The sequence below is a fragment of the Bufo bufo genome, chromosome 3 (genome assembly GCF_905171765.1).
Source record: "Bufo bufo chromosome 3, aBufBuf1.1, whole genome shotgun sequence".
NCBI lineage: Eukaryota > Metazoa > Chordata > Amphibia > Anura > Bufonidae > Bufo > Bufo bufo.
This window is the reverse complement of record NC_053391.1, coordinates 171,061,163-171,088,810: the sequence shown is the minus strand read 5'-3', so window position 1 is coordinate 171,088,810 and position 27,648 is coordinate 171,061,163. Positions and strand designations below refer to the sequence as shown.

General features: G+C 43.1%; 1 protein-coding gene across 2 annotated transcripts in view; it reads left to right on the top strand.

Moving 5' to 3' along the window:
• Nucleotides 1–507: 507 nt before the first annotated feature.
• The window catches only part of PNPLA4 (patatin like phospholipase domain containing 4), a 119,865-nt gene continuing 92,724 nt past the window's right edge, over nucleotides 508–27,648 (top strand). The window contains exons 1-4 of one of the 2 annotated variants that reach the window (XM_040421829.1): nucleotides 508–546; nucleotides 1,587–1,772; nucleotides 13,772–13,866; nucleotides 14,106–14,241. In XM_040421829.1, coding sequence (XP_040277763.1) covers nucleotides 1,593–1,772; nucleotides 13,772–13,866; nucleotides 14,106–14,241 — 411 coding nt within the window. In that variant the 5' untranslated portion in view covers nucleotides 508–546; nucleotides 1,587–1,592. Of the gene's footprint in view, nucleotides 547–1,270; nucleotides 1,386–1,586; nucleotides 1,773–13,771; nucleotides 13,867–14,105; nucleotides 14,242–27,648 lie in introns of those variants that run through there. The other variant, XM_040421830.1, reaches the window with a different exon arrangement.

The following is a 27,648-nucleotide window of genomic DNA, read 5'->3' as shown; positions in this document are numbered from 1 at the left end:
ATGCATGCCATTTCATCGTCCGTCAGAGCTATGCGGTGTAAAAGAACTACACAAAATACCGCCATACAGCAGTAGAACTGTAGTGAGCGTATCTGGGATTAGCTATATATGTCAGCGGAGTGAAGTAACATAGACATCTGTAAATAATACATTCGGTGTGATAGGATTCTTTCTGTGTAATAGCAAAAAGTGATATGTATTTGTGAGCTCGGAAAGAGCTATGTACGAGCCTATGACAGCGCGCCCATGAATTATAGATCTGCAAGGGACAGCTGAAGGAAAGCGGTACTACACGGGCAGGCTTTTGTACTGAGCTTGGACCAAATACATGATAAAAGAAAAAAAAAGAACCATTTTGAGGTGAGATTTAGGTCAAGATATACAACGTTTGAATAAGCAGCTTAGCTCAGAGAAAAAACCTAGTGAATGAGTCTGGTGTCCCTATTGGATGTTACAATAATCTCTGTTATTGGGTAGTGACATAGGAAGGAAGGCGTGCAGAGGGGGGAAACAATCCTTCCTGGTTTCTATGGCAGAAGAGAAAAGGTCAGAGTACTGGAATAACAAATGTATACTGCTTGCAGACAGCCTGGGCTTGTATGGGAGCTGGCACAGCGACTGAGTGACACATCTCCCTCCGTAAAGGGGGAAGGGGGGGAGGAGGAGTGCAGCCTACGGAGCTGCAAAGCCTCTGCTTTATTTGTCATCTAGCTCTATGGAACTATGTTATTGTAATATATTCGCTTACGCTGTGATTTCTGCGCCAGCATTACTTAGACAAGCACTAGGAGCTGTCATAAGGGTGTATGTGTGTGTGTGTGTGTGTATATGTATATATAATATATTATATATAATTTTTTCAGAAAACCAAATACTATCGTTTCCAGCCACGGAAAAATCCGCCATCAATTTTAAATTCTGTCATTAGGACGGGGGCGCCTCATTTTCTATTTTTTAAGTGGCACGAAATAATATGGCAAACGTGACACACGCAATGTCATAGCTTATACTTTGAAACGTAATGTGCGCGTGCAGTTATAAATATGAACCGCAGCCACCGTTTGTGCCTTATTCCTATTGCATGTGCTAATAATGTATTAGTAGCTGGTTAGCAAAAAAATGCTAAATGGGGGGGAAGGGGTTTACGTCTGGACTTGCCGCAGCTTAAACATGGTACAAATGGACCTGTAAAAATGCCTGTGCACCCTATTTACGAATCCTTACCATTTTGAAAGTGTAGGGGTCAAGCCGTTGCCATATGGTGAAATGTTCCTGAATTTACAATTTCACCTGCGGACAGCAATAAAATGACTTCAAGGTCATATTTGGCAAAGAAATGAGACCACTGATACTTTTGACCCTTGGTTCTTCACTATATGTGGTAGGTGCTTGACAAAAATGGACGGCTTAGAATAGAGAAGAATGGAATAATCTTCATATAACAAGTGCCATCCTATTTCTTTTTAAAGAAAATCAAACCTTTTAAGGGAACGGGGAACCGTTAGCATTCATGCCACTTGAGCATTTTCCTACTAAACTCGTGTACTGCAGAGACATAACTGTGTTACTTTACTGCCATTTTCTAGGACATAATGAAGCATTTGAATCTGTCCTTTTCTGCCTGTGGATTTCTCGGGATTTACCACTTGGGGGCAGCATCTGCTTTGTTAAAACATGGCCAGAAGATGCTGAATGATGTAAATGTATTTGCTGGAGCTTCAGCCGGATCCCTGGCTGCTACAGTTCTTTTAACAGCACCACACAAAATACAGGTATAATCTGAGAGTTCAATAGACAGCCTGTCATTTGCAGATAGGGAGATAATTCTTATCAGACGTCCTGAAATATTAACTCATTTGTGATGTTAATTATTGGCTTTTGATGAAATTAAATGATCATTTAATCAGTAAATATAAACCTGCATGCCTTTAAATACATACAGCCAGGTCCATAAATATTGGGACATCGACACAATTCTAACATTTTTGGCTCTATACACCACCACAATGGATTTGAAATGAAAGGGACAAGATGTGCTTTAACTGCAGACTGTCAGCTTTAATTTAAGGGCATTTACATCCAAATCAGGTGAACGGTGTAGGAATTACAACAGTTTGCATATGTGTCTCCCACTTGTTAAGGGACCAAAAGTGATGGGACAATCAGCTTCTCAGCTGTTCCATGGCCAGGTGTGTGTTATTCCCTCATTAATCCAATTACAATGAGCAGATACAAGGTCCAGAGTTCATTTCAAGTGTGCTATTTGCATTTGGAATCTGTTGCTGTCAACTTTCAAGATGAGATCCAAAGAGCTGTCACTATCAGTGAAGCAAGCCATCATTAGGCTGAAAAAAACAAAACAAACCCATCAGAGACATAGCAAAAACATTAGGTGTGGCCAAAACAACGGTTTGGAACATTCTTAAAAAGAAGGAACGCACCGGTAAGCTCAACAACACCAAAAGACCCGGAAGACCATGGAAAACAACTGTGGTGGATGACCGAAGAATTATTTTGCTGGTGAAGAAAACACCCTTCACAAGAGTTGGCCAGATCAAGAACACTCTCCAGAAGGTAGGTGTATGTGTGTCAAAGTCAACAATCAAGAGAAGACTTCACCAGAGTGAATACAGAGGGTTCACCACAAGATGTAAACCATTGGTGAGCCTCAAAAACAGGAAGGCCAGATTAGAGTTTGCCAAACAACATCTAAAAAAGCCTTCACAGTTCTGGAACAGCATCTTATGGACAGATATGACCAAGATCAACTTGAACCAGAGTGATGGGAAGAGAAGAGTATAGAGAAGGAAAGGAACTGCTCATGATCCTAAGCATACCACCTCATCAGTGAAGCATGGTGGTGGTAGTGTCATGGCGTGGGCATGTATGACTACCAATGGAACTGGTTCTCTTGTATTTATTGATGATGTGACTGCTGACAATAGGAGCAGGATGAATTCTGAAGTGTTTGAGGCAATATTATCTGCTCATATTCAGCCAAATGCTTCAGAACTCATTGGACAGCGCTTCACAGTGCAGATGGACAATGACGCAAAGCATACTGCAAAAGCAACCAAAGAGTTTTTTTAAGGGAAAGAAGTGGAATGTTATGCAATGGCCAAGTCAATCATCTGACCTGAATCCTATTGAGCATGCATTTCACTTGCTGAAGACAAAACTGAAGGGAAAATGCCCCAAGAACAAGCAGGGACTAAAGACAGTTGCAGTAGAGGCCTGGCAGATCATCACCAGGGATGAAACCCAACGTCTGGTGATGTCTATGCGTTCCAGACTTCAGGCTGTAATTGACTGCAAAGAATTTGCAACCAAGTATTAAAAAGTGAAAGTTTGATTTATGATTATTATTCTGTCCCATTACTTTTGGTCCCTTAACAAGTGGGAGGCACATATGCAAACTGTTGTAATTCCTACACCGTTCGCCTGATTTGGATGTAAATACCCTCAAATTAAAGCTGACAGTCTGCAGTTAAAGCACATCTTGTTCATTTTATTTCAAATCCATTGTGGTGGTGTATAGAGCCAAAAATGTTTGAATTGTGTTGATGTCCCAATATTTATGGACCTGACTGTACATGGACATAATCACCGGTACAAGGCGAGCACTAGTGATGTCTTGTATTAGAAAAATTTAACTAACGCATATCAACACATTATAACAAAGAAGCTTTGCCTATGAAGGTTGTACAGAAGGTTAAAATGTAGGGTCATCTAGGATGAACTTACACTGATATACAGTTTGGGGCTAGTGTATAAAAGCTATTCCCTAATGTATAATTACCATTGGGAATGATATAAAAATAAGCAGGTAGAACGTCCCCCTCAATGCACTGCAAATCTGACAGCAGAAGTATTCTTTTTTATGGCAGCCTGTCGACCAAGCAGCAGGTACATGCTGCCATAATACCACTCATATCTGTTGAATAGGAACCTACTGGGAATTTGTATTCAATATGCTATGGTGCTTCGTATCAAAATTCTCAAAGGCTTTGGACATCAGTGGATAACTAACTTTTATATATTTTGGTGGTTCCCTTGAGTTGAATAGTTGGACTTTCAGTCTGCAAACTTCAATGTTTCATAAATTTGTTTAGAAATATTTCATTTTCAATTTGCTCCTAGTTTCAGAATGAATGTCGAAATGTTCTTTCCAGTGAATTTTGTGTGTCCAGGGTGCTGCTGTCATCACTAGCTCTCATTTACCAGCACAGCTTTAAGTCTGGACTCTTCTACACCCCCTCCTTCAAATCCAAGTGCCTGATCCTTTTCTCCTCTAACATCTGCATTCATTGGGGAAATTTTGACTCTCCCAACTCTTTAGATGGCCAAGAAGCCCCATCTAAAAGCAATACTGAATGTCTTCTGTTTTCTCTTCGGGGTACCAGACAGTCTCTGCACTATACATTTAGGACATGTGTCTTAAGTCCGGCTTAAGTGGAAGTGATACATACTGCTGACCATAATGAACTTCATATTGTCCCAATTAGACCGACATAGTAAATCTTACATGGTGGTAGTTTGGTCCCCCTTTGATCTATATTAACACCCTTGAAAGAACAATGTTTAGCTTTGTATTATGACTTTGGCAGACAATTACTGATCACAACAATGATGTTAAAGCAGTTGATTGGCTGCCACCAATAGTTATTGAGACAGCATCATCGCTGCATAAGAGTAGAGAAAGACCAGGGTGTGGAGACTTAGTAACCACAGCATGAGATTGAGCATTTGAAGCGTACGCATATTGGCCCAGATCTACTAATCCTATAGATGACATAAACTTAGGCTGCCTAGACTACACCAGATTTATCACAGAGGCTCAGGCTGAATGATAAAACTGGTTAATGACATTTTTATACCAACTATTGGTTGGCTTTAGTGTTGATCGAGCACCAAAGTGCTCGGGTGCTCTGGCCGAACACATTGTGATGCTTGGGTGCTCTACCGAGCACCCAAGTATAATGGATGTCAATGGGAGAACCCGAGCATTAAACCAGGCACCCCCTGCTCTGAACAGGAGAGGGTGTCTGGTTCATAGGAAAAGGTCAGAAATTGATGTAAACACCACCGAAAGCATGAGGAAGATTTGTGGATGCATCTTGGACTCCCAGGTCGCTGCTGGGAACGATGTTGTCAGAGTAGTACGCCACTTTTAACTGACAATAATACGCACCAAACCGAAGATAAAATTGATTTTGGAGGAAAAAATTGTATATTTACTTGTATATAAAGTGCAAGTGCTTCCAAAAATTACAAGGAAGAGGCAATCCAACACAACTTGTATATCACATAAAGGAGGGCCTAATTCACATTGTGGTACAATTGTTCATGTAGTGGGACTCCTACACTCATATGCGCCTATGCGCTAAGTGAAAGGGCTGCCAAAAATTACAAGAAACCAGCACTCCAATACACCCTTTGTTACACATAAAGGAGGGCATCATACACACCCTTGAAAAATTATGATTGATGGCCTGCTGGTGACCCTCAAAAACATTTGGAGCAAGGGCCTGCTGATCTGACCATCTAAAACATTATGGGCGAGGGCTTGCTGCTGCTTTGGTGATGCTAGATAACCTGGGGCCGATCGCACGTCCCCGTGACGGCGATGATCCATTCGGATGTCTGCCCGATCAACTTTTGATATTTTCAACTCAAACCATGGTGACCACTGGTAACGGTGAATCAGTGTTCGATTCCGGAGAGAGAGCCTGAGCAACGACTGCGTCTACCACATCCAAGCAAGGCAGCATGCGTGCAAATTAACTATTAGGTATAATTAGATAAGGGCCTGCAGGTGAGCTGACCTTGTAAAAGATTGTAGGTGAAGGCCTGCTGGTGAGCTGACCCTGTAAAATATTATATGCAAGGGCCTGCTGGTAAGCTGACCCTGTAAAACATTGTATGCGAGGGCCTGCTGGTGAGATGACCCTCTAAAATGGATGCATGGGAATACAGTGTATTCAGTACATTATAAACAACACATTTAAAGTGCCTTTATGTTCATCAGCTTTCCTCTAGTGGAATCAAGTAGTCATGGTTAATCCAGGCCTTGTTAATTTTTATAGGAGTCAACCTGTCAGTATTTTCAGTTTACAGGCGGATACACTTATCTGTTATAATGCCACCAGCAGAACTAAATACCTGCTCAGACAAAACGCTGGTGGCAGGGCAGGCCAGCACCTCCAAGGCATAGAACGCCAGTTCGTGCCACGTGTCCAATTTGGACACCCAGTAGTTGTAAGGCACTGAGGATTCATTGAGGACACTGACATGGTCTGCTATGTACTCCTTCACCATCTTCCAAAATTATTCCCTCCTTGTGACACTAGGCCTGTGAGGGTGCTGGCGAGGTGTCATGAAACTGTCCAAGGCTTTGGAGAGTGTTGCCCTGCCTCTGTTGGAACTGCTCTGTGTTCCCCTCGGTTGGCCAAGGAACTACAGACTCTGCCGCCAGCGTTGTCAGATGGAAATTTTTGGAGCAATTTTTCAACAAGGATTTTCTGGTATTGCACCGTTTTGCTCGTCCTCTCCACCAGATGAATGACAGATGAGAAGTTCTCTTTGTAGCGGGGGTCGAGAAGGGTGAACAACCAGTAATCCGCATTGTCTAAAATGAGTATAGGCAAGACTTCCCTGTCATCATCAGGATGATGACTCTCAATCTCCTCATCCTCTTCCTCCTCTTCTGCCCATCCACGCTGAACAGATGGAATTAAACTTCCATGGGTACTACCCACTGTAGCGGAGGCAACCGTCTCCTGCTCCTCCTCCTACTCTTCATCGTCAAATTCACTCTGATAAGAGGAACTGAGTGTTGTCTGGCTATCACTCTATGTAATGTCTTCTTCCCCCATTTCCACCTCTTCTACATGCAAAGTGTTGTCTTTAATTGTGAGCAGAGAGCATTTGAGCAGACACAGAAGTGGGATGGTTGTGCTGAAAATACCTTTATCACCGCTCACCATCTGTGTTGATTCCTCAAAGTTTCTTAAAACTTCACAGAGGTCAGACATCCATGCCCACTCCTCGCTTGTGAATAGCGTAAGCTGACTGGAAAGGCAACAACCATGTTGCAGCTGATATTCCATTACTGCCCTCTGCTGTTCACAAAGCCTGGCCAACATATGGAACGTGGAGTTGCCGCTTCCCCACTGCAGTGCTACACTGCTTCCAGCTACCGACTGATAACTGACTGGTGCTGCACGTGGATAATTTGGAGGTGGAAGTGGAGGCGGAGGAGGAGAAGTGGAGGTTGGAGCCACTAACGTAGGTGGTGGCGGAAAACCTGATGGAATTAGGGCCCGCAATCCTTGGCATCGGTAGCACCTGTGCCATCCCAGGGTACGACTCACTCCTGGCTTCCACAACATTCACCCAGTGTGCAGTCATGGAAATGTAGCATCCATGGCCGAATGACCTTGTCCATGTGTCCGTGGTTAAGTGGACCTTCCCAGTAACTGCATAGGTCAGGGCACGTGTGATGTTACGGGACATATGTTGGTGTAAGGCGGGCGCAACACACCTTGAAAAATGCGGAAGGCCTCAGTGTCCACAAGCCTAAATGGCAACATTTCCAGGGCCAGCAATTTGGAAAGCTGCGCATTTAGTACTATGGCTTGTGGGTGGGTGGCTGGGTATTTGCGATCGCGTTCAAATGCCTGGGGTAAGGACATTTAGATGCTGGGCTGGGACAAGGAAGTGGATGTGGTCGCTGATAGTGCTTGCGAAGGTCCAGGTGAAGGGCCAGAGGCATCCGGGCATGTGCCTTCGACAATGGATTGGCCAGCATGTAACACAGGGGAAGAGGAGGCAGTGGTGTATCCCGCAGACACAGATTGTGGACCCAGGCGTTCGTTCCACTTATTACTATGCTTGGATGCCATGTTTCGGATCATGCAGGTGTTGGTGAGGTTGCTAGTGTTCACGCCCTTGCTCATTTTGGTGTGGCACAGGTTGCAAACTACTATTCTTTTGTCGTCCGCACTTTCCTCAAAAAAGCACCAGACTGCGGAACACCTACCCCTTGGTAAGGGAGATTAACGCAAGGGGGTGCTCCCTGGAACAGTTGCGGGCCTGTTTGGTGTGGCCCGCCTTCTCCCTTTTGCCGCCCCACTGCCTCTTCCAGCCTGTTGCGGTGCAGCAGATCCCTCCCCCTATGTACTGCTGTCCTCGCTCGACTTTCCACCTTTCCACTTTGGGTCAGTGACTTCATCGTCCACCACATCCTCTTCCACTTCCTCACTCTCCTCATCCTCCTGACTTGTTGATCTAACCACTACCTCAGTGATTGGCAACTGTGTCTCATCATCATCATCCACCTCATTACACAGTAATTGCCGTTCCCCACCGTCATCTTCTTGAGATTGTGGATGCTCAAGAATTTTGGGAATCAGGGCACAAGATCTCATGTCCCTCTTCAAGCGTGCTTGGCGAGAGGGCCAAATTAAGGAATGGCGCAGAAAAGAGCTCTTCGGAACAACCGAGTGTGGGATCACTTGTTTGCCCAGACTCTCCAGGTGGGAGGAAGTAGGATCAGGGTGTGGATTGGGTTGAGCAGACTCTTGACTACTGAGACTGGACTTGGTGGAAGACAGGGTGGTGCTTAATCGATTAGAAACATTATCTGCTGCAATCCAACCGACCACCTGGTCGCACTGGTATGACTTCAAGAGTGGTGTCCTGCACTGCCCTGTAAACTGGGACATGAAGCTAGGTACTGTGGATGATTGTTTTTCTTGTGCTCTGGCAGCAGGCACAGTTTCACCACGCCCAGGGCCATGGCCTCTGCGTGCACCGTCAGCATCACGGCCACTGCCACGTCCCTTGCTGCTCGCCTTCTTCATATTAAATGTTATATGTGATTGAAAGTCTGCTAATGAAAAATTACAGGGACTGTCACAGGCATTTTACATGAGGAAACGTTATACAGTAGAGGTACCACCGGTAATGTCATTATCTGCAGAGTCTACGCAAAAAAGTACACCATCTACGGAAAAAGGACACTGTATGTCACAGATATTTTTTGGATGCGCACACTTACACTTTACACAGGAGATGTGGCGCAGCTAATGTCACTCTCCGCAGCGGACACCGTCTATGGAAAAAGTTCACTGGATGTCACAGATATTTTTAGGATGTGCACACTTTACACTGGAGATGTGGCGAAGCGAATGTCACTGTCTGCAGCATACACCGTCTACAGAAAAAGTTCACTGGATGTCACAGATAAATTTTTTTCAGCGCATGCGTTACACTGCAGATGTGGCACTGGTTATGTCACTGTCAGAAGCAGACACCATTTATTGAAAAAGAAGACTGTATGTCACAGATAAATTTTCGATGTGCACGCTTTACACAGGAGATGCTGCACAGCTAATGTCACTGTCCGCAGTAGACACAGTCAATGGAAAAAGTACACTGGATGTCAGATATTTTTTAGATGCGCACACTTTACACTGCAGATGTAGTGCAGCTAATGTTGCTGTCTGCAGCGGCCTATCTATTGTACGCTATTTAGCGTAGTATGTGCTAAAAATAGGTATTGCTGCCACACAGAATAGTCCTTTAGAAGGACTTTTGGGTCTGTAAAGTCTTAGCAATTTAGAGCAGGTTGCTCTAAAAATATAGATTGCTGCTGCCATACACAATAGTCCTTAAAAGGACTTTTGGATCTCTGAAAAGTTTTGGTGGTAACAATATTCGTAAATCACTCCCTACACTGACTGTCCCTTCCCCAGCAAAGCTCTCCCCGACTAAGAATGAGCCGAACGTGCGTCATCGGGTACTGTATAGCACCTGATGACTCGTTCCAGCCAACCAATCACTGTAATGCCAGCAGCCAACATGACTATGGCATTACAGTGAGGGCAGTACTTACCTGCACGTTTATTAGCCAAGAAACGTGCGGGCAGAGACTGGAGCATTGCTCTCCAGCACATGCGGTATTCGGCCGAATACCGCCATGTGCCGAGCATCGAGATGCTCGAGCCGAGCATGCTCGATCATCACTAGTTGGCTTACTTTGAGCAGAACTTTACACCAGAATTATGGTGCACTTTTGTAACAAAATGGTGCACATCTCCTTTACAGAACTGCTCCACCTCTTTCTGATGATCCGCACCCCCATTTCAAGCAAGTTTAAAAAATTGTAGAGACCCTAGTTGCCCAAAATTGCTCCAGAATTGCACAAATTTGCGCCACTTTTTAGACAGATTTTAGGTGCACACACATTATCAAATGTGGGCCATTTTTGTTGTATTAACCCTTATTCTGCTTATTAAAAAGTTTCATGCATCTAAAACATACATAGAATATAACCATTGAGGTTTGATATACTAACTTCAAGCTCTGCATGAGATGGCTTCCATTAATATAACATATGCCTTAACATACCATATAATTTGTAATAATTCGTAGATCTAGTCCACAATGGCATGCATCAGTTTTATAAATCATTGTAACAGCGGTTGCTGTGTGCCGATGTTCCCCTGCTTACCGCAGCCGTCGCGGGCTCTTCGGTCTGTGCAATGCTCCCGCAGTATTCCAGGAGTTGGTAAACAATATCTTCTGGGACCTGCTCTATGTCTGCGTGATAGTGTACCTGAACGATATACTGATCTATTACCAGATTTGACCACTCACCGGAAGCACGTACGTTTAGTTTTACAGTGGTTGAGAGATAATCGACCTTATGCCAAACTCGAGAAATGCATCTTTGAAAAATCTCGGACGCCGGGTTGCAGATGGATCCTGAAAATTTGAATTCAGTAATGGTCTGGCCACGCCCACAGGGTCTTCGTGCTATACAGCGCTTCCTTGGATTTGCAAACTTCTATCATCAGTTCATCCCAAACTTTACATATCTTACATCTCCGATCTCCGCTCTTACTAAGAAATGGGTGAATGCCAGAGACTGGACTCCTGAGGCGGAGGCCGCCTTCATCCAATTAAAAAGGTCCTTTGCTTCTGCACCTGTTCTGCATCATCCAAATGTCTTCTGCCAATTCTTTTTAGAAGTGGATGCCTTTTCCATAGAGGCTGTTTTACTACGGAAAAGTTACAAGGGCAAGATGTTTACATGTGTATTTTTCTCCAAGCTCTTCTTCCCTACAGAGAGGCATTACTGTATAGGAGACAAGAGCTTCTGGCCATAAAACTTTGCCTTGGAGGAGTTCTGTTATCTATTGGAGAGGGCCCAGCATCCAGTGATAATCTTTACCAACCACAAGAATCTTACATATCTGCAGACGGCCCAACGTGTGAACCCTCGCCAAGCCAGATGGGCACTCTTCTCCCCTTTTGATTTTGAGCTTCACTTTCGCCCCCGGCCGAGAAGAACATTAAGGCAGATGCTCTGTTTCGGTCATTTGATTTCTCTGACCAGAAGGAGTAGCCCCAGTGCATTGTAGATCCTGCCCGCTTGACCACAGTTGCTCCTGTTCTGGTAAAAGACATCCCTCTCAGGAAGACATTCTTGCCATCTGCCAAGAGAAAACATATTCTAGCTTGGGGGCACAACTCCAAACTGGCTGGTCCCCCAGGGATCTGCAAGACCACAGAACTTTAGTCTGACCACTACTTGTGGTCCACACTGTCTAAGGATGTGTGTGATTGAGTGTTTGCCTGCACCGTCTGTGCTCAGAATAAAGTCTCCAGGACAAAACCACCCGGGCTGTTGTTACCCCATCCTGTGCCTGAGGCCCCATGGCAATACATTACCATGGACTTTGTTACAGATCTGCCCTCTTCTGCTGGATGTACAGCTATCTGGGTGGTCGTGGACCGCTTCTCTAAGATGGCGCACTTCATTTCTTTGGCTGGACTGCCCTCGGCTGCTGAACTTGCTAAACTGTTCGTGAGACACATATTTTCTTGCATGGTCTACCTTGGCATATTATTTCCGATCACGGAGTTTAATTTACCTCTAAGCTTTGGAGAGACCTTTGTCAGCTGCTCGAAATTGAGCTGGACTTCTCTTCTGGTTATCATCCCCAGATCAACGGGCAAGTAGAGTGGGTCAATCAAATATTAGAGAACTATCACCGGAATTTTGTTTGAGCCCAACACGACAACTGGGTACAATTGCTACCTTGGGCTGAATTCTCCTATATCAACCACTCTAGTGAGTCTACTGGATCCTTTCCATTTTTTGTCATTTATGGACAACACCACCATTCTCCTCTCTCTGTTCCTACATCTTCTGGGATCCCAGCTGCGGATTACTCTTGCAGGGATTTTTTTAAGATTTGGTGTGACACCAAGGACTGCATCAACAAAGCGGTGACCCGCATAAAAGCGAACACAGACAAGAGAAGAAGAAAACCGTCTCAGTTCTCTTCTGGAGATAAGGTATGGTTCTCTTCTAAAAACATCCGCTTAAGGGTTCCAAGTTTCAAGTTCGCTCCTAGGTTCCTTGGACCCTTTGAAGTATCGAGGAGGATCAACGAAGTAACATATATGCTACGTCTGCCTCTCTCTCTGCGTTTTCCTAATGCCTTTCACGTGTCCTTGCTAACACCAGTAGTCTTTAATCGCTTCTCGACGGCTCCTTCTACTCCAACTCCGGTATCTGAAGATTCTGAAGAGACATTTGAGGTCAAAGACATCCTGGACATCAAGAAGAGTGGCAAAAAGACCTACTATCTTGTGGACTGGAAGGGCTTTGGTCCTGAGGAGAGGTCTTGGAAACCAGAGGAGAACATTCATACTCTGAGCCTGATTAAAAAGTTTCTGTCTCGTCATGGACTCAAGAAGAGGGGGTGTAAGGGGGGGTACTGTAACATCGGCTGCTGTGCGCCACTGTTCCCCTGCTTATCGCCGTGGTCCCAGGCGCTGTGTTCAGCGGTGATCTACGGCCGGTGCTTCCCATTCACCGCTGCAGGCCTGGGCTCTGTCTGTGTGGGTGCTATTGTTCTAGGATCCGCTCCACAGTTTTCTCTCAGCCTGGGCCACAGCATTCTTGCTGCTTCTTTCCTGCTGCACTTCCTTAAGGGCTGGCATGTGTCACTTCCTGGGCTTTATGGGTTAGGTCATGTGACCTCGCTGACCTATCCTAGCCCTCCTGCGCATATATAAGTGTCAAGGTCTTTGTCTCAGTGTCAAGGTCTTTGTCTCCTGCTAAAGTTTCTGTTTTCAGCTTGTGTTCTTGTGTTCCTGACTTGTATCTGTATTCATGGCTCTGCTACCTGTTATATCCCTACCTGCTTGCCTTGACTCTACTGTTGCCGATCCGGATTGCCTGACCTGTACCTGTTCCACCTGCCCTGACCTTTTGCCTGTCTGACTACTCCTCTGCCTCATCCTTTGGTCCTGCACTTTTCTAAGGTAATTTCTGCTTTGCCTGGACCAGCTCCCTCATGTGCCTATCCTCCTCAAGAGGTAGAGACCTGGTGTTCTCCTTCGGGAAAGTCTATCCCCACCATCAGGGGTACTGTGAAGATCCAGGGGTTCACTTAGACAATGCCCTGAGAGGAGGTAGAAGGCGTGGCACAGTGGGTTCACACCCGCTACTTCGTGGCAACCATGGATTCCCTATTTTACGTAACATCTGGCTGGTTCATTAAAACACCAAACAAGCACCAGACAGATGTGTGAGCCCTTCATTAATTACATATACAGTAATCTGTTATAACAATTTTTATTATTATTATTATTATTATTATTATTATTATTTAGTGCATTTTATATTTATGCATGTATTACATTGTCAGTTAAAATATCTGTAGAAATATAATTTTCCTTTGACTTTCAGGAAAGTAGGAATTTCCTTTACACATTCTCTGAAGATTTTAGAAGCCGATTTCCTGGAGTGGTTAAACCAAGATATGATTTCATGAAATGCTTAAGGTGAGCAAGCAAATATGACAGAACTCTGCGTTCTTTGAGCAGTCTAAACAGAGAACAGATTATAGTTTGGTGGACCTAGCTTTCATTCTTACTCAGAGACGCGGATGTATATTCCTTTCACAATGGAATGCAAAAAGGCATTCTTCCCAAAGCTACAGCTGAATGCAGAACACCTGTTAAATATTTATTGCCTGCTAAATAATAAAATATGAATAATGTTTATCATTTGTTTGCCATAGGGAAGGCATAGAAACAATTCTACCTGCTCAGGCTCATGAGATAGCTGAGAATCGTCTCTGTGTATCAATCACAAACTCTAAAAGCATAGAAAATTGCTTGGTTTCAAGTTTTGCCTCTAGAGAAGAACTCATTAAGGTAACACCATTGTCATCATTGACTTTGTCAAATGTTAATGCATAGTGTTGTGGTAAACCTGATGAGCTCTGTGTTTTATTTAATGGAAATCCTATTCTACTTAAAATAATCAGATATCTTGTGTCCAGCATCGATATTATTATCCTAGTGTGACTGTCCAGTTAGTTTCTTGAGATCTGTAATTGTGGTTGATCAACCTTTTTATATGGATTCATTTTTCAACTGTATTACTTCAAAAACCATAAACTGCCTAAACAAGTGCTTGTGATCAGTGTACAGGACAATTTGCAAAATATGTATTGAAATGATGGACAAATTAGCTATGTAATGCTATTTACTGGCATTTAGTTTTTATCTTTTACATTTATTGCTAAAGTTTTCAGTTAATTTGAGAACTGGGGCATTTGCATAGCAACCGGGCAGGCTGTATCGGGGTTTGGTGCCACACTTTCTTTAAATGAGCCAATAGGGATAAATCTATGTACTTGCTGGAAGATGGCATCATGTGGGCAGTCTAAGAGTTTGATTGACAATCAGAATAAGGGAGTTATAATGAAAAGTTGTTTCCTCTTAAAGGGGTATTCTGTTTACATAAAGTTATCCCCTATCCGCAGAATAGGGGATAACTATTAGATTGGTGTGGATCCTACTACTGGGAGCCCTACCGTGAAGCCCCCCATAATGAATAGTGATGAGCGGGAGGTGCCATATTCGATTTAGACTAAATTTACGAATATTCGCTTGAATATTTGTCTCATATTCGTCGAAATCGAATATTCGTCATTATTCTAGTTATCGCGATTAATATGTGATTTAAATAATCGCGTATTGCGATTTTAACTTAAGGTAACTTTCCTATTGGTTTGATATCTAGATTTAGCGAAGATGACAAATGTATTCGTCATATTCCTTAAAACAAAGATAAAGTATTCTCCATCTTCGTTTTAGCTCCATCTTTGTCAACTTCGCTAATTCTAGCAATCAAATAGGAAAGTTGACTAGAGACAGCTAAGTTTTTAATTCGCTATGCGATTTCATTACTTTGCTTTTTTTTTTATAAATAGAATAATTATAATAATTATCAAGTATTATAATTTTATTTAAAAAAAAAGCAAAGTAATATTATCGCATAGCAAATTAAAAACTTAGCTGTCTTTAGTCAACTTTCCTATTTGATTGCTAGAATTAGCGAAGTTGACGAATATGGAGCTAAAACGAAGATGGAGAATACTTCGTTATCTTCGTTTTGAGGAATATGACTAATACATTCGTCATATTCGTCAACTTCACTAATTCTACCAAGCCAACCAGAGTAAACCAGGTCTAAGTTGAAATCGCAATGCGATTACTTCAAGTTATATTAATCGAATTGCGATATCAACTTAGAGCTGTGTTTCTAATGGGTCAGCTTGCTAGAATTAACGAAGTTAACGAATATGGAATATAGCAGTGCTAAGTTGAAATCGCAATGCGATTACTTGAAGTTATATTAATCGCATTGCGATTTTAACTAAGGCTACTTTCACACTTGCTTTTGGGGTTCCGCTTGTGAGATCCGTTTGAGGGCTCTCACAAGCGGCCCCGAACTGATCCGTTCATCCCCAATGCATTCTGAATGGATAAGGATCCATTCAGAATGCATCAGTTTGGCTCCGTTCCGCCTCCATTCTGCTCTGGAGGCGGACACCAAAACGCAGCTTGCAGCGTTTTGGTGTCCGCCTGGCCGTGCGGAGCCAAACAGATCCGTCCTGACTTACAATGCAAGTCAATGGGGACGGATCCGTTTGACGTTGACACAATATGGTGCCATTGCAGGTAAGCACTGGCCACCAATGAATTTAATACTGGGGAGGGAGGGGGGCCGCACTGGCCACCAATGAATTTAATACTGGGGAGGGAGGGGGACCGCACTGGCCACCAATGAATTTAATACTGGGGAGGGAGGGGGACCGCACTGGCCACCAATGAATTTAATACTGGGGAGGGAGGGGGGGCGCACTGGTCACCAATGAATTTAATACTGGGGAGGGAGGGAGGGGGGCCACACTGTCCACAAATGAATTTAAAACAGAGGGGGGGGGGCCCTGCTGCCTGGCAGCACCTGATCTCTTACAGGAGCTATGATACACACAATTAACCCCAGAGGTGCGGCACCTGAGGGGTTAATTGTGCGGATCACAGCCCCCTGTAAGAGCTTGGGTGCTGCCAGGCAGCAGGGGGCCGTTATGTACACAGTTCTTAGTATATTCTAACTTGAAACGTCCCCATCACCATTAGAATATACCATTAGAATATACTGTCAAATATGAGTTTTCACGATGTGAAAACTCAGATCTGAAAAAGCTGTTTATGCAGACGGATCCGTTCTGAACGGATGCAAGCGTTTGCATTATAGGTGCGGATCCGTCTGTGCAGATACCAGACGAAGTGTGAAAGTAGCCTAAATTCTCACATCTGACAGTACATTTTAGTATGGAGGCGTTCCCATGGTGATGGGGTCGCTCCATGAGCACGGAAGTCGACAGAAGCGGCAACGGGCACTGACTGGAGCAGCCAGGAATTCTCAGGACAGGTAAGAACTACTTTTGGGAAGTGGGAAAGAAAAATATCTAACAATAAAAAAAAATAATAATAATAATATTCGAAATAGCGAATTTATAGTGCCATATTCGAAATATTCGCTAATTAGCGAAGTGCCGATATTCGCAAAAAAAAATTGCTATTCGAATATTTGCGCTCAACACTAATAATGAACTGGGAGGCTAGTCGGGCATATGCTCATCTGATCTATTTATTTCTATGGGAGTTTACTTAGATGTCTGTCGCAAAATGCCTAGCTTCATAACAAAATAAAAATAAAAATTACACCCTGTCACCAGATGCCTATCCTCCTATCATGTATGTGTTTGTGTGACCACTCTGTGGTTGCATCGTGCATTGCAGCCTGACAAGTGTTTTATTAGCATTTTTCAATTGTACAGTATGTTGTACATAATGGGTATGGTAGCTTTAGATGTGTTCCATCAGGTTCTTTCATTGATCTATATTCCATTGGTTTCTGTTGTCAGAATAACATAGTCTGCATTATAAGCCAATGGGGGGTCACATTGAATCATGATTTAGCCATCAGATGAATTTAAACAAAAAAAGATAATGTGCATCTTGGACTCTGTAAAAGCAGAAGCCATGACACCAGCCTAAATAGAGCCTTAGTCAGGTGTAGTATTCATTTTTGTCACACTGGTTACAACTTGTGAAATAAATAAAACAGATCTTAGTAGTTTTTTTTAGTTTACAGCCTCATTATCTAAGGCTGCTCTCATATTGACAGTTGTTACAGCAGAGTCCTCCAGCCAATGCAATGCAGACTAGATAAAGAAGCATGTTATAAGCTTGAGTGATTTACATGTCAGCTATGTTGAATGCCAAGTACGGTATATATCAGATGTTTGATATAACTGCAAGCAAAGTGACTGTTCCATATGTTAATCTTAAAGGGTAACTGAGTTTTAGAGCTTCTTGCAAATTAACTTCTGCACTATGGCTACCTGGTGTCTGCTGTTTTAAAGAGCAGCAGACACCCGGCACTAATGTCTGAAACCAGTGGTAATACCAGTTGCAGACTTTTAACCCTTTTAGATTCTGTAGTAATCCGGGTGTGCTCAAGCTCCCCCCGGCGTGGATTGCGGGACCTGGAGCATGTATGCAGCATCTCCTGTCCTCCTATGTGATGGTACCCAGGATGGTACACAGCATTGAGGCAGGAAAACCTTCCTCAAAACAATAAAATTGAGGTATCCACAACTAGTGATGGAAGAACATCGTCTGGGACATTTCGCAAACGCGCGTTCGCAATCAAATTTTCACGAACCACGTGTTCGTGGTGGGCCCCATTCACTTTAATGGCAGGCAAGCCTGAAAAACCTTCAGGTCATATTTGCAGCCACCAAAAACTTACTAGAAGTGCACAAATAGTCCCACAACATGGACAGTGACATACCAGAGTGGGATCAATCGCAAAAATTCCCACAAAAAAATATGTATTTTAATCAGGGGCCATTTTTATGCGTCTTAAAGGGAAACTCTCAAAAATGTGCTCCGCTGGAGCCTAGAAAAAATGTACTGTATTTTAGGCCACAAGAGTACAGGCCCCAAAAATGATGCATTCACCTGACAGAAAAGAACAAGTGATTATGTGGCTGGAGGTATATTAAACGGTCAGTGGATAACAATTTTACTATAGGTCAGTGGAGGATAGGCCCCAAAAATTAGACATTCACCCGACAGAAAAGGCTTTTTATGCAGCTGTATATACATAAGACAAGGACCATTCTTTGATCTTTGTGGTGGCAGATATGTGTAGGCTGGCATGAGGAAATTCAATTACACGTGGTCGTCACAGGTGTTGAATTCCTCCGAGATCCATGCCTCATTCATTTTTAGAAATGGGAGGTAGTCCATGCTGTCGTGAGCTAGGTGAGTGCGCTTAGTGGTCACGATCCCCCCTGCTGCGCTGAACGTCCTTTTCGGACAGGACACTCGACGAGGGGCAAGCCAAGAGTTCCATGGCAAATTGTGCCAGCTCTGACCACAGGTCAAGCCTACACACCCAGTAGTACAGGGGTTCCTCGCTTCTCAGAGCATACACATTGGCCGTTAACCCGATGTAATCGGACACCTGTCGGTCTAGGCGTTCCCTGAGGCTGGATCCAGAGGGCGGCTGTCGCCGGGTTGGCTGCAAGAATGGTCTCCTATCCGAAGTGACCAACACATCGTGAAACCGCCCTCTTCTTGCAGGTGCGGTAGGATTGGTCCTAAATTTCATAAAGACCATGCAGCTCATGAACAACCAATGGATGTGCCAGTATTCAAAGGCATACAGAAAGTGTATTTTCAATGTGATCGAACACTAGGTTTGAAATCCGGGCTCTCACCGCAGTCAGCATCTTTATATCCTGGATATTATACAAGATAGTCTGACATAGTGAAATACCTTTGAATACTGGCATTTCCATTGGTGGTTCATGAGCTGCACGGTATTCTTTATAAAATTTAGAATTAAGTGTGAAATTGAACCCACTTCACCATAGACCTGCTGCGCTCCAAGCAAGAATGCGGTTTGAGACTTTGATTGCTTTTTTAATCAATTTTATTTGCATAAGTTTGCAGTAGGATTGGTACTCGCACCTGTTTCACTGTGGGTGAAAATTCCTCTGCCAGCGCCAGCAACAACAGAATGCTGCATCCTTTACAGCAAGGCTTGGAAATGCTGCATTATGACAGCCTTCTGTGATGCTGTTAACATGTCTGCCAATTTGTGTCTAAGTAAGTTGCCACCCAGTACTGGTCCTTGCCCTTTATGCTTTTTATACACTAAAGCATGAAGGCCCCGATTTGAACTAAATTGGAAGTGGTGGAGCTCCCTGGCTCCTGCCTATCGCCCAGGAGAATGTAGTCTTTGGTCTCCTCCCTCCAGCCAGGGACAACACCAGGGATCCCCGAAAAGTTTAAAGTCCTCATCAAAGTCTGCTCTTCTTGCTCCTCCTCCTCCCCCAGCCACCATCCTCCTCTAACTCCTCTTCACACTCCTGCTGACTTGTCTCAGATGGAGTAGCCCCCACTGGGAATTCATTCAGCTTTGCGACTTAATCATCTTCCAGCTCTTGCTCCTCGACGGATTGATGCACGCTCCAGAAAGAAGGCGTAAGGAACTGGCTGCAACTGACCAGTTTGGTGATCTCATCAAATGGCCGCAGAAATCTGCATGCATTGCGCATGAGCAGCCATTGGCACGGTAAAAGAAACTAAGCTCCCCAGAACCTTTCCTGCTGCAGAGTTCGTACAGGTAGTCACTAATGGCACATTGCTGCTGGAGTAGCCTATCAAGCATATACAAGGTGGAGTTCCAGCGCGTCGGGCTATCACAAATCAGACGTCTGATGGCTATGTGAGATCTTCTAAAATGACCAGAGATTTTCCTGCCGCAAGACATCCTGGACCCCGGGTATTTGGCAACGAATTGCTGCACGACTAAGTTCAGGATGTGTGCCAAGCATGGCACCTGTGTCATTTTGCCCTGTTTCAGCATGGTCAGCAGATGGTCACTATTGTCGCACCCCACTTTACCAACTGTCAAATTGAGCGGGGTTAGCCACTGATCGGCCTGTGACCGCAGAGCTGAAAGCAATGCAGGACCGGTATGGCTCTTGGCTTCCAGGCACAACAACCATAGCACAGCATGGCAACGTCTCACCTGGCACGTCGAATAGGTTCTGGGTAGCTTGGGAGGTGCAGCGGAAGAGGCAGTAACAGTGGAAATGATGGAGGATTCAACCGAGGAGGAGACTTAGGATGGAGTAGGAGGAGGAGAAGAAGAGGCAGGCCTGCATGCAATCCATGGCGGTAACACCAAATCCCCACGGGTGCCAGAGGTTACATGCGTGATGGCCGTGAAAAGGTTCACCCGCTGGGCAGTAAAAGTTATGTACCTTCCCTGCCCGTGTTTGCTAGACCACGTGTCTGTGGTCAGATGTATCTTGGCACCGACATTGTGTGCCAGAGATATATTCACTTGCCGCTGATCGTGGACACCTAGCTCTGGGATGCCCTTCTAGGAGAAATATTTCCTTACGTGGACTTTCCATTACAGTGTGCCAATGGCCACTGGTGTTTTTGACGGTCCACATAGCAGAGAGTGAGGAGAGTGCAGATACATCCATCCCCTCAATCAGTATTTTGTGGAAGCAGGTATATAGAACCCCTTGAACAATATTTGGTGGAAGCAGGTATATAGCACCCCTCAATCTGTATTTTGTGGAAGCAGGTAAATCAAACCCCTTATTCAGTTTTTTGTGGAAGCAGGTATATCGCACCCCTCAATCAGTATTTTGTCGATGCAGGTATATCAAACCCCTCAATCAGTATTTTGTGGAAGCAGGTATATAGAACCCCTTGAACAATATTTAGTGGAAGCAGGAATATAGCACCCCTCAATCAGTATTTTTGTGGAAGCAGGTATATAGAACCCCTTGAACAATATTTGGTGGAAGCAGGTATATAGCACCCCTCAATCTGTATTTTGTGGAAGCAGGTAAATCAAACCCCTTAATCAGTATTTTGTGGAAGCAGGTATATCTCACCCCTCAATTAGTATTTTTTGTGGAAACAGGTATATAGAAACCCTTAATCAATATTTTGTGGAAGCAGGTATATTGCACCCCTCAATCAGTATTTTGTGGAAGAAGGTATATAAAAACCCCTTTAACAGTATTTTGTGGAAGCAGGTTTATAGAACCCCTCAATCAGTATTTTGTGGAAGCAGGTATATTGCAGGCCTCAATTAATATTTAGTGGAAGCAGGTATATTGCATCCCTCAATCATTTTTTTTTTTTGGGTCAACAGGTATATCACACCCATTGCAAATAGTTGTTCCAATATGTTAGAAAGTATATTATAGGTATATCACACCCCTCAATAAGTTTTTTGGGGGGCAACAGGTATACAGGGAGTGCAGAATTATTAGGCAAGTTGTATTTTTGAGGATTAATTTTATTATTGAACAACAACCATGTTCTCAATGAACCCAAAAAACTCATTAATATCAAAGCTGAATATTTTTGGGAGTAGTTTTTAGTTTGTTTTTAGTTTTAGCTATTTTAGGGGGATATCTGTGTGTGCAGGTGACTATTACCGTGCATAATTATTAGGCAACTTAACAAAAAACAAATATATACCCATTTCAATTATTTCTTTTTACCAGTGAAACCAATATAACATCTCAACATTCACAAATATACATTTCTGACATTCAAAAACAAAACAAAAACAAATCAGTGACCAATATAGCCACCTTTCTTTGCAAGGACACTCAAAAGCCTGCCATCCATGGATTCTGTCAGTGTTTTGATCTGTTCACCATCAACATTGCGTGCAGCAGCAACCACAGCCTCCCAGACACTGTTCAGAGAGGTGTACTGTTTTCCCTCCTTGTAAATCTCACATTTGATGATGGACCACAGGTTCTCAATGGGGTTCAGATCAGGTGAGCAAGGAGGCCATGTCATTAGATTTTCTTCTTTTATACCCTTTCTTGCCAGCCACGCTGTGGAGTACTTGGACGCGTGTGATGGAGCATTGTCCTGCATGAAAATCATGTTTTTCTTGAAGGATGCAGACTTCTTCCTGTACCACTGCTTGAAGAAGGTGTCTTCCAGAAACTGGCAGTAGGACTGGGAGTTGAGCTTGACTCCATCCTCAACCCGAAAAGGCCCCACAAGCTCATCTTTGATGATACCAGCCCAAACCAGTACTCCACCTCCACCTTGCTGGCGTCTGAGTCGGACTGGAGCTCTCTGCCCTTTACCAATCCAGCCACGGGCCCATCCATCTGGCCCATCAAGACTCACTCTCATTTCATCAGTCCATAAAACCTTAGAAAAATCAGTCTTGAGATATTTCTTGGCCCAGTCTTGACGTTTCAGCTTGTGTGTCTTGTTCAGTGGTGGTCGTCTTTCAGCCTTTCTTACCTTGGCCATGTCTCTGAGTATTGCACACCTTGTGCTTTTGGGCACTCCAGTGATGGCAAGTGGCATCTTGGCAGCTGCACGCTTGACTTTTCTCAGTTCATGGGCAGTTATTTTGCGCCTTGGTTTTTCCACACGCTTCTTGCGACCCTGTTGACTATTTTGAATGAAACGCTTGATTGTTCGATGATCACGCTTCAGAAGCTTTGCAATTTTAAGAGTGCTGCATCCCTCTGCAATATATCTCACAATTTTAGACTTTTCTGAGCCTGTCAAGTCCTTCTTTTGACCCATTTTGCCAAAGGAAAGGAAGTTGCCTAATAATTATGCACACCTAATATAGGGTGTTGATGTCATTAGACCACACCCCTTCTCATTACAGAGATGCACATCACCTAATATGCTTAATTGGTAGTAGGCTTTCGAGCCTATACAGCTTGGAGTAAGACAACATGCATAAAGAGGATGATGTGGTCAAAATACTCATTTGCCTAATAATTCTGCACGCAGTGTATTACACCAGTTGCAATTAGTTATTCCAATAGCGTTTGTCCCTCTATATAGCTGCGGTATCGTAGCAGAACCGCACACAACTGCTACACAATACAAATGCACTATAATATACTTTCTATGTTAGAAAGTATATTAAAAGTATATCACACCCCTCAGTATATCACTATCGATAGCACACCTATACCAGTCCTTTAAAAGTACTTTTGTGGCCCTATTAGCTAGCTTTCGGTGTCCCTAATAGTCTGTCCCTGCTCCACAAAGCAACCTCTCCCTATACTGGCAAAACACAGAATGTAAAATGCCTGCCACATCGGGTTTTGTTATAGGGTGGGGGTGTGTCCATGTGCTGAAACATCTCAATTGGCTGTCCTGTCCCACCTGATGGATGTGTCATGGATCAAGTTTCGGCGCAATGCAAAAGAATTTGGCGCATGCGAACATCGCTATATGTTCACATGTTCGGCGAATCGCGAATGAGCAAAGTTCGCCGCAAAACGACCATCTGGCGAACCGCAAAGTCATCTCTATCCACAACAGAGATGACCATAATTCCATTGGATCCCTCCATACTATTCCTCCCTTTTATAGGATTAGCAAGATCCATGGATTCTCTCAACCTTTTTTGAAAATGGAGGTGCCCCAACCTGGAAATGTCATGAAAACAACTAATCTTGCAAGAGAAATGTATTATTACATGGCAGTCATTCAGATGTTTTCCATTTTGTCTAAGATAGAACCCTCTGTGATCCATATGCCCGAATAGTGTGTATGTACTGGATTTATCTCCATGAGACATCCCCTTTAATAAAGATTCTAGCTTCTGTAGAAAGTTGGCTAAAATAGGTGACTTTGTAAAAACTACTACAACACTTATATAATTGATGAAGTATACCTTTGCCATTTGCCTTTTAGAAGGCTTATTATATAACCCGCAAACGATCATTTCTACAGTAGATTGAGTTTTTGTAATTTTCAGTGTAATGATAATAAGTAGTAGGCACTAGGGTTCAGCAGCTACAGACATAAAAAGGCACAATTGTGCTCTTAAATATGTGGTTATGTACAGTATGCACCAAGCAATTCATTCTCACTTGGACTTTTTAATGCCTCCCTAATTGGAAATCTTGGAAAGGACACTCCTTTTGCTTCCACATTGACCTTAACATTTTAATTGTTTAAAACCTTAATTTCTTTACGAGAAACAATATTTCAGTGTCTCAATCCTCTAGTTGAGTTTCCTTTTTTCAAGGCACAAAAAAAAAAAAATCAAAAAAAATCAAAGATTATGCAATGCCAAAGTCATTTTAAATAATCTTTAAAAATAAATACAAATATGAAGGCCACTAGTACATGGAATCAAAATAATAATAATAATCAGTACTGAACCAACTGATGCACTGACTCCAACAAGAACTAAAAGAAAAAAAATCCTGGTACATTTGGCATCACATTTGAAAAGACAAAGTACCAGAAAAAACATCTGGCAGCTATTATAAAGGGAGTAAACAAAGTACTTGGAAAATAATACAAATAATACCAATTGAACAAACAACTGCATTGGTGGTTACAGAAGAACTGTGCATTAAAAACCAAAGCCCCAGCAAAAAAAAAAAAAAACACACTAAAACCAACTGGAAAATAAAAATAGAATGGAAGATAGAAAAGAGCAAAAGCTGAAAAATTTAAAGATCAAGAAGCAGCTGATCAAAAGGTAGCCTAAGCAGCAGAAAAGTGGAAGAAGCACTGGAGATTGTGAAACTACAGATTACAGCGCAAGCCCAGACAATTAAACAGTACGAAGCACAAGCCATCCAGTTCAGACAAAACTTAATTTTTCAATCAGACCACAGGTGAAAACCTGAAAAAAGTACAAGAACCCAGTACTGGTAAGATGGGAAAATGAAAATGTGCTGGGTGGAATAAAGACTTTGAGAATACATTTTCAAGCAAAATCATGAAAAAATTGATCATGCCTACAAAAATTCTGAAAAATTGGGTTAATAAGGTGGACATCATCTGCTAATGATTAAATGTCTTAATTCTGGCTTAACCACTTCCCGACATATGATGCACTATTACGTCATAGCAGGAAGTGAATTCCCGCAATTTGATATAATAGTACATCATGCTAATTGGGAGGCCACTGGAGCAGTGCAGAAGCCCAGATTAGACCCCCAAAAGTTGAAGTCACACAGTGGGACAAAAGTAAATAGGAAAAAAGTTTAAAGTTTTTTTTTATAATAAAAAAAATAAAGTTTAAAGTAAAAAAAACACCCCTTTACCCTAATAAACACATATAAAGTTGTAAAGAATAGAAAAAAAAAAGAAAAACACACACACATATACAGTATTAGGTATTGCTGCGTCCATAATGACCGACTTCATAAAAAACAACATATAATCCACAGATGAACGCCGTAAATAAAAGGTAAAAAATGTGCCAAAAAAGACATTTTTGGTCACATTGCATCACAAAAAGTGTAATACCAAGTGCTAAAAAAAACTACTTATACTAATAAAACCGTCACCTCATCCTGCAAAAAATTAGCCTGTAAAAATATGGCTTTCATGAAATGGAGACACTAAAACATGATTTTTTTTCAATAAAGTTTTTATTATGTAAAATTGAAATAAATTTTAAATAGTAAACCTATTAGGTATTACCGCATCCATAACGACTTGCTCTACAAAAATATCACATAACCGCCCCTGTCAGGTGTACAACATAAAAAAATTTATGAAAACTGTGCCAAAAAAAGCCATGTTTTCTCACCTTGCATCACAAAAAGTGTAATACTAAGCAATCAAATAGTCATGTACCGCAAAATAGTACCAATGAAACTGTCACCTATTAACCTCCTCAGGACCGCCGTACGCAGGATTGCGTCCTGGCGGCGGCCCTGCTATTCTGGGTGGACGCATATACGCGTCCTCTCGTGAGAGGTGAGATTTCCTGTGAATGCGCGCACACACAGGATCGGAAGGTAAGCGAGTGGATCTCCAGCCTGCCAGCGGCGATCGTTCGCTGGCAGGCTGGAGATGCAATTTTTTTTTTTTAACCCCTAACAGGTATATTAGACGCTGTTTTAATAACAGCGTCTAATATACCTGCTACCTGGTCCTCTGGTGGTCCCTTTTGCTTGGATCGACCACCAGAGGACACAGGCAGCTCAGTATAAGTAGCACCAAACACCACTACACTACACCCCCCAGTCACTTATTAACCCCTGATCACCCCATATAGACTCCCTGATCACCCCCCTGTCATTGATCACCCCCTTGTGAGGCTCCATTCAGACGTCCGTATGTTTTTTACGGATCCATGGATCGGATCCGCAAAACAGAAACGGACGTCTGAATGGAGCCTTACAGGGGCGTGATCACCCCATATAGACTCCCTGATCCCCCCCTGTCATTGATCACCCCCATGTCATTGATCACCCCCCTGTAAGGCTCCATTCAGACGTCCGTATGTGTTTTGCGGATCCATGGATCGGATCCGCAAAACACATACGGACGTCTGAATGGAGCCTTACAGGGGGGGTGATCAATGACAGGGGGTGATCACCCCATATAGACTCGCTGCTCACCCCCCTGTCATTGATCACCCCCTTGTAAGGCTCCATTCAGATGTCCGTATGTTTTTTACAGATCCACGGATACATGGATCGGATCCGCAAAACACATACGGACGTCTGAATGGAGCCTTACAGGGGGGTTATCAATGACAGGGGGGTGATCACCCCATATAGACACCCTGATCACCCCCCTGTCATTGATCACCCCCCTGTAAGGCTCCATTCAGACATTTTTTTTGGCCCAAGTTAGCGGAAATTATTATTATTATTTTTATTTATTTTTTCTTACAAAGTCTCATATTCCACTAACTTGTGTCAAAAAATAAAATCTCACATGAACTCCTCACTGAATCCAAATGCGTAAAATTTTTTAGACATTTATATTCCAGACTTCTTCTCACGCTTTAGGGCCCCTAAAATGCCAGGGCAGTATAAATACCCCACATGTGACCCCATTTCAGAAAGAAAACACCCCAAGGTATTCCGTGAGGGGCATATTGAGTCCATGAAAGATTGAAATTTTTGTCCCAAGTTAGTGGAAAGGGAGACTTTGTGAGAAAAAAATTTAAAATAACAATTTCCGCTAACTTGTGACAAAAAATAAAAAGTTCTATGAACTCACTATGCCCATCAGCGAATACCTTAGGGTGTCTACTTTCCGAAATGGGGTCATTTGTGGGGTGTTTGTACTGTCTGGCCATTGTAGAACCTCAGGAAACATGACAGGTGCTCAGAAAGTCAGAGCTTCTTCAAAAAGCTGAAATTCACATTTTTGTACCATAGTTTGTAAACG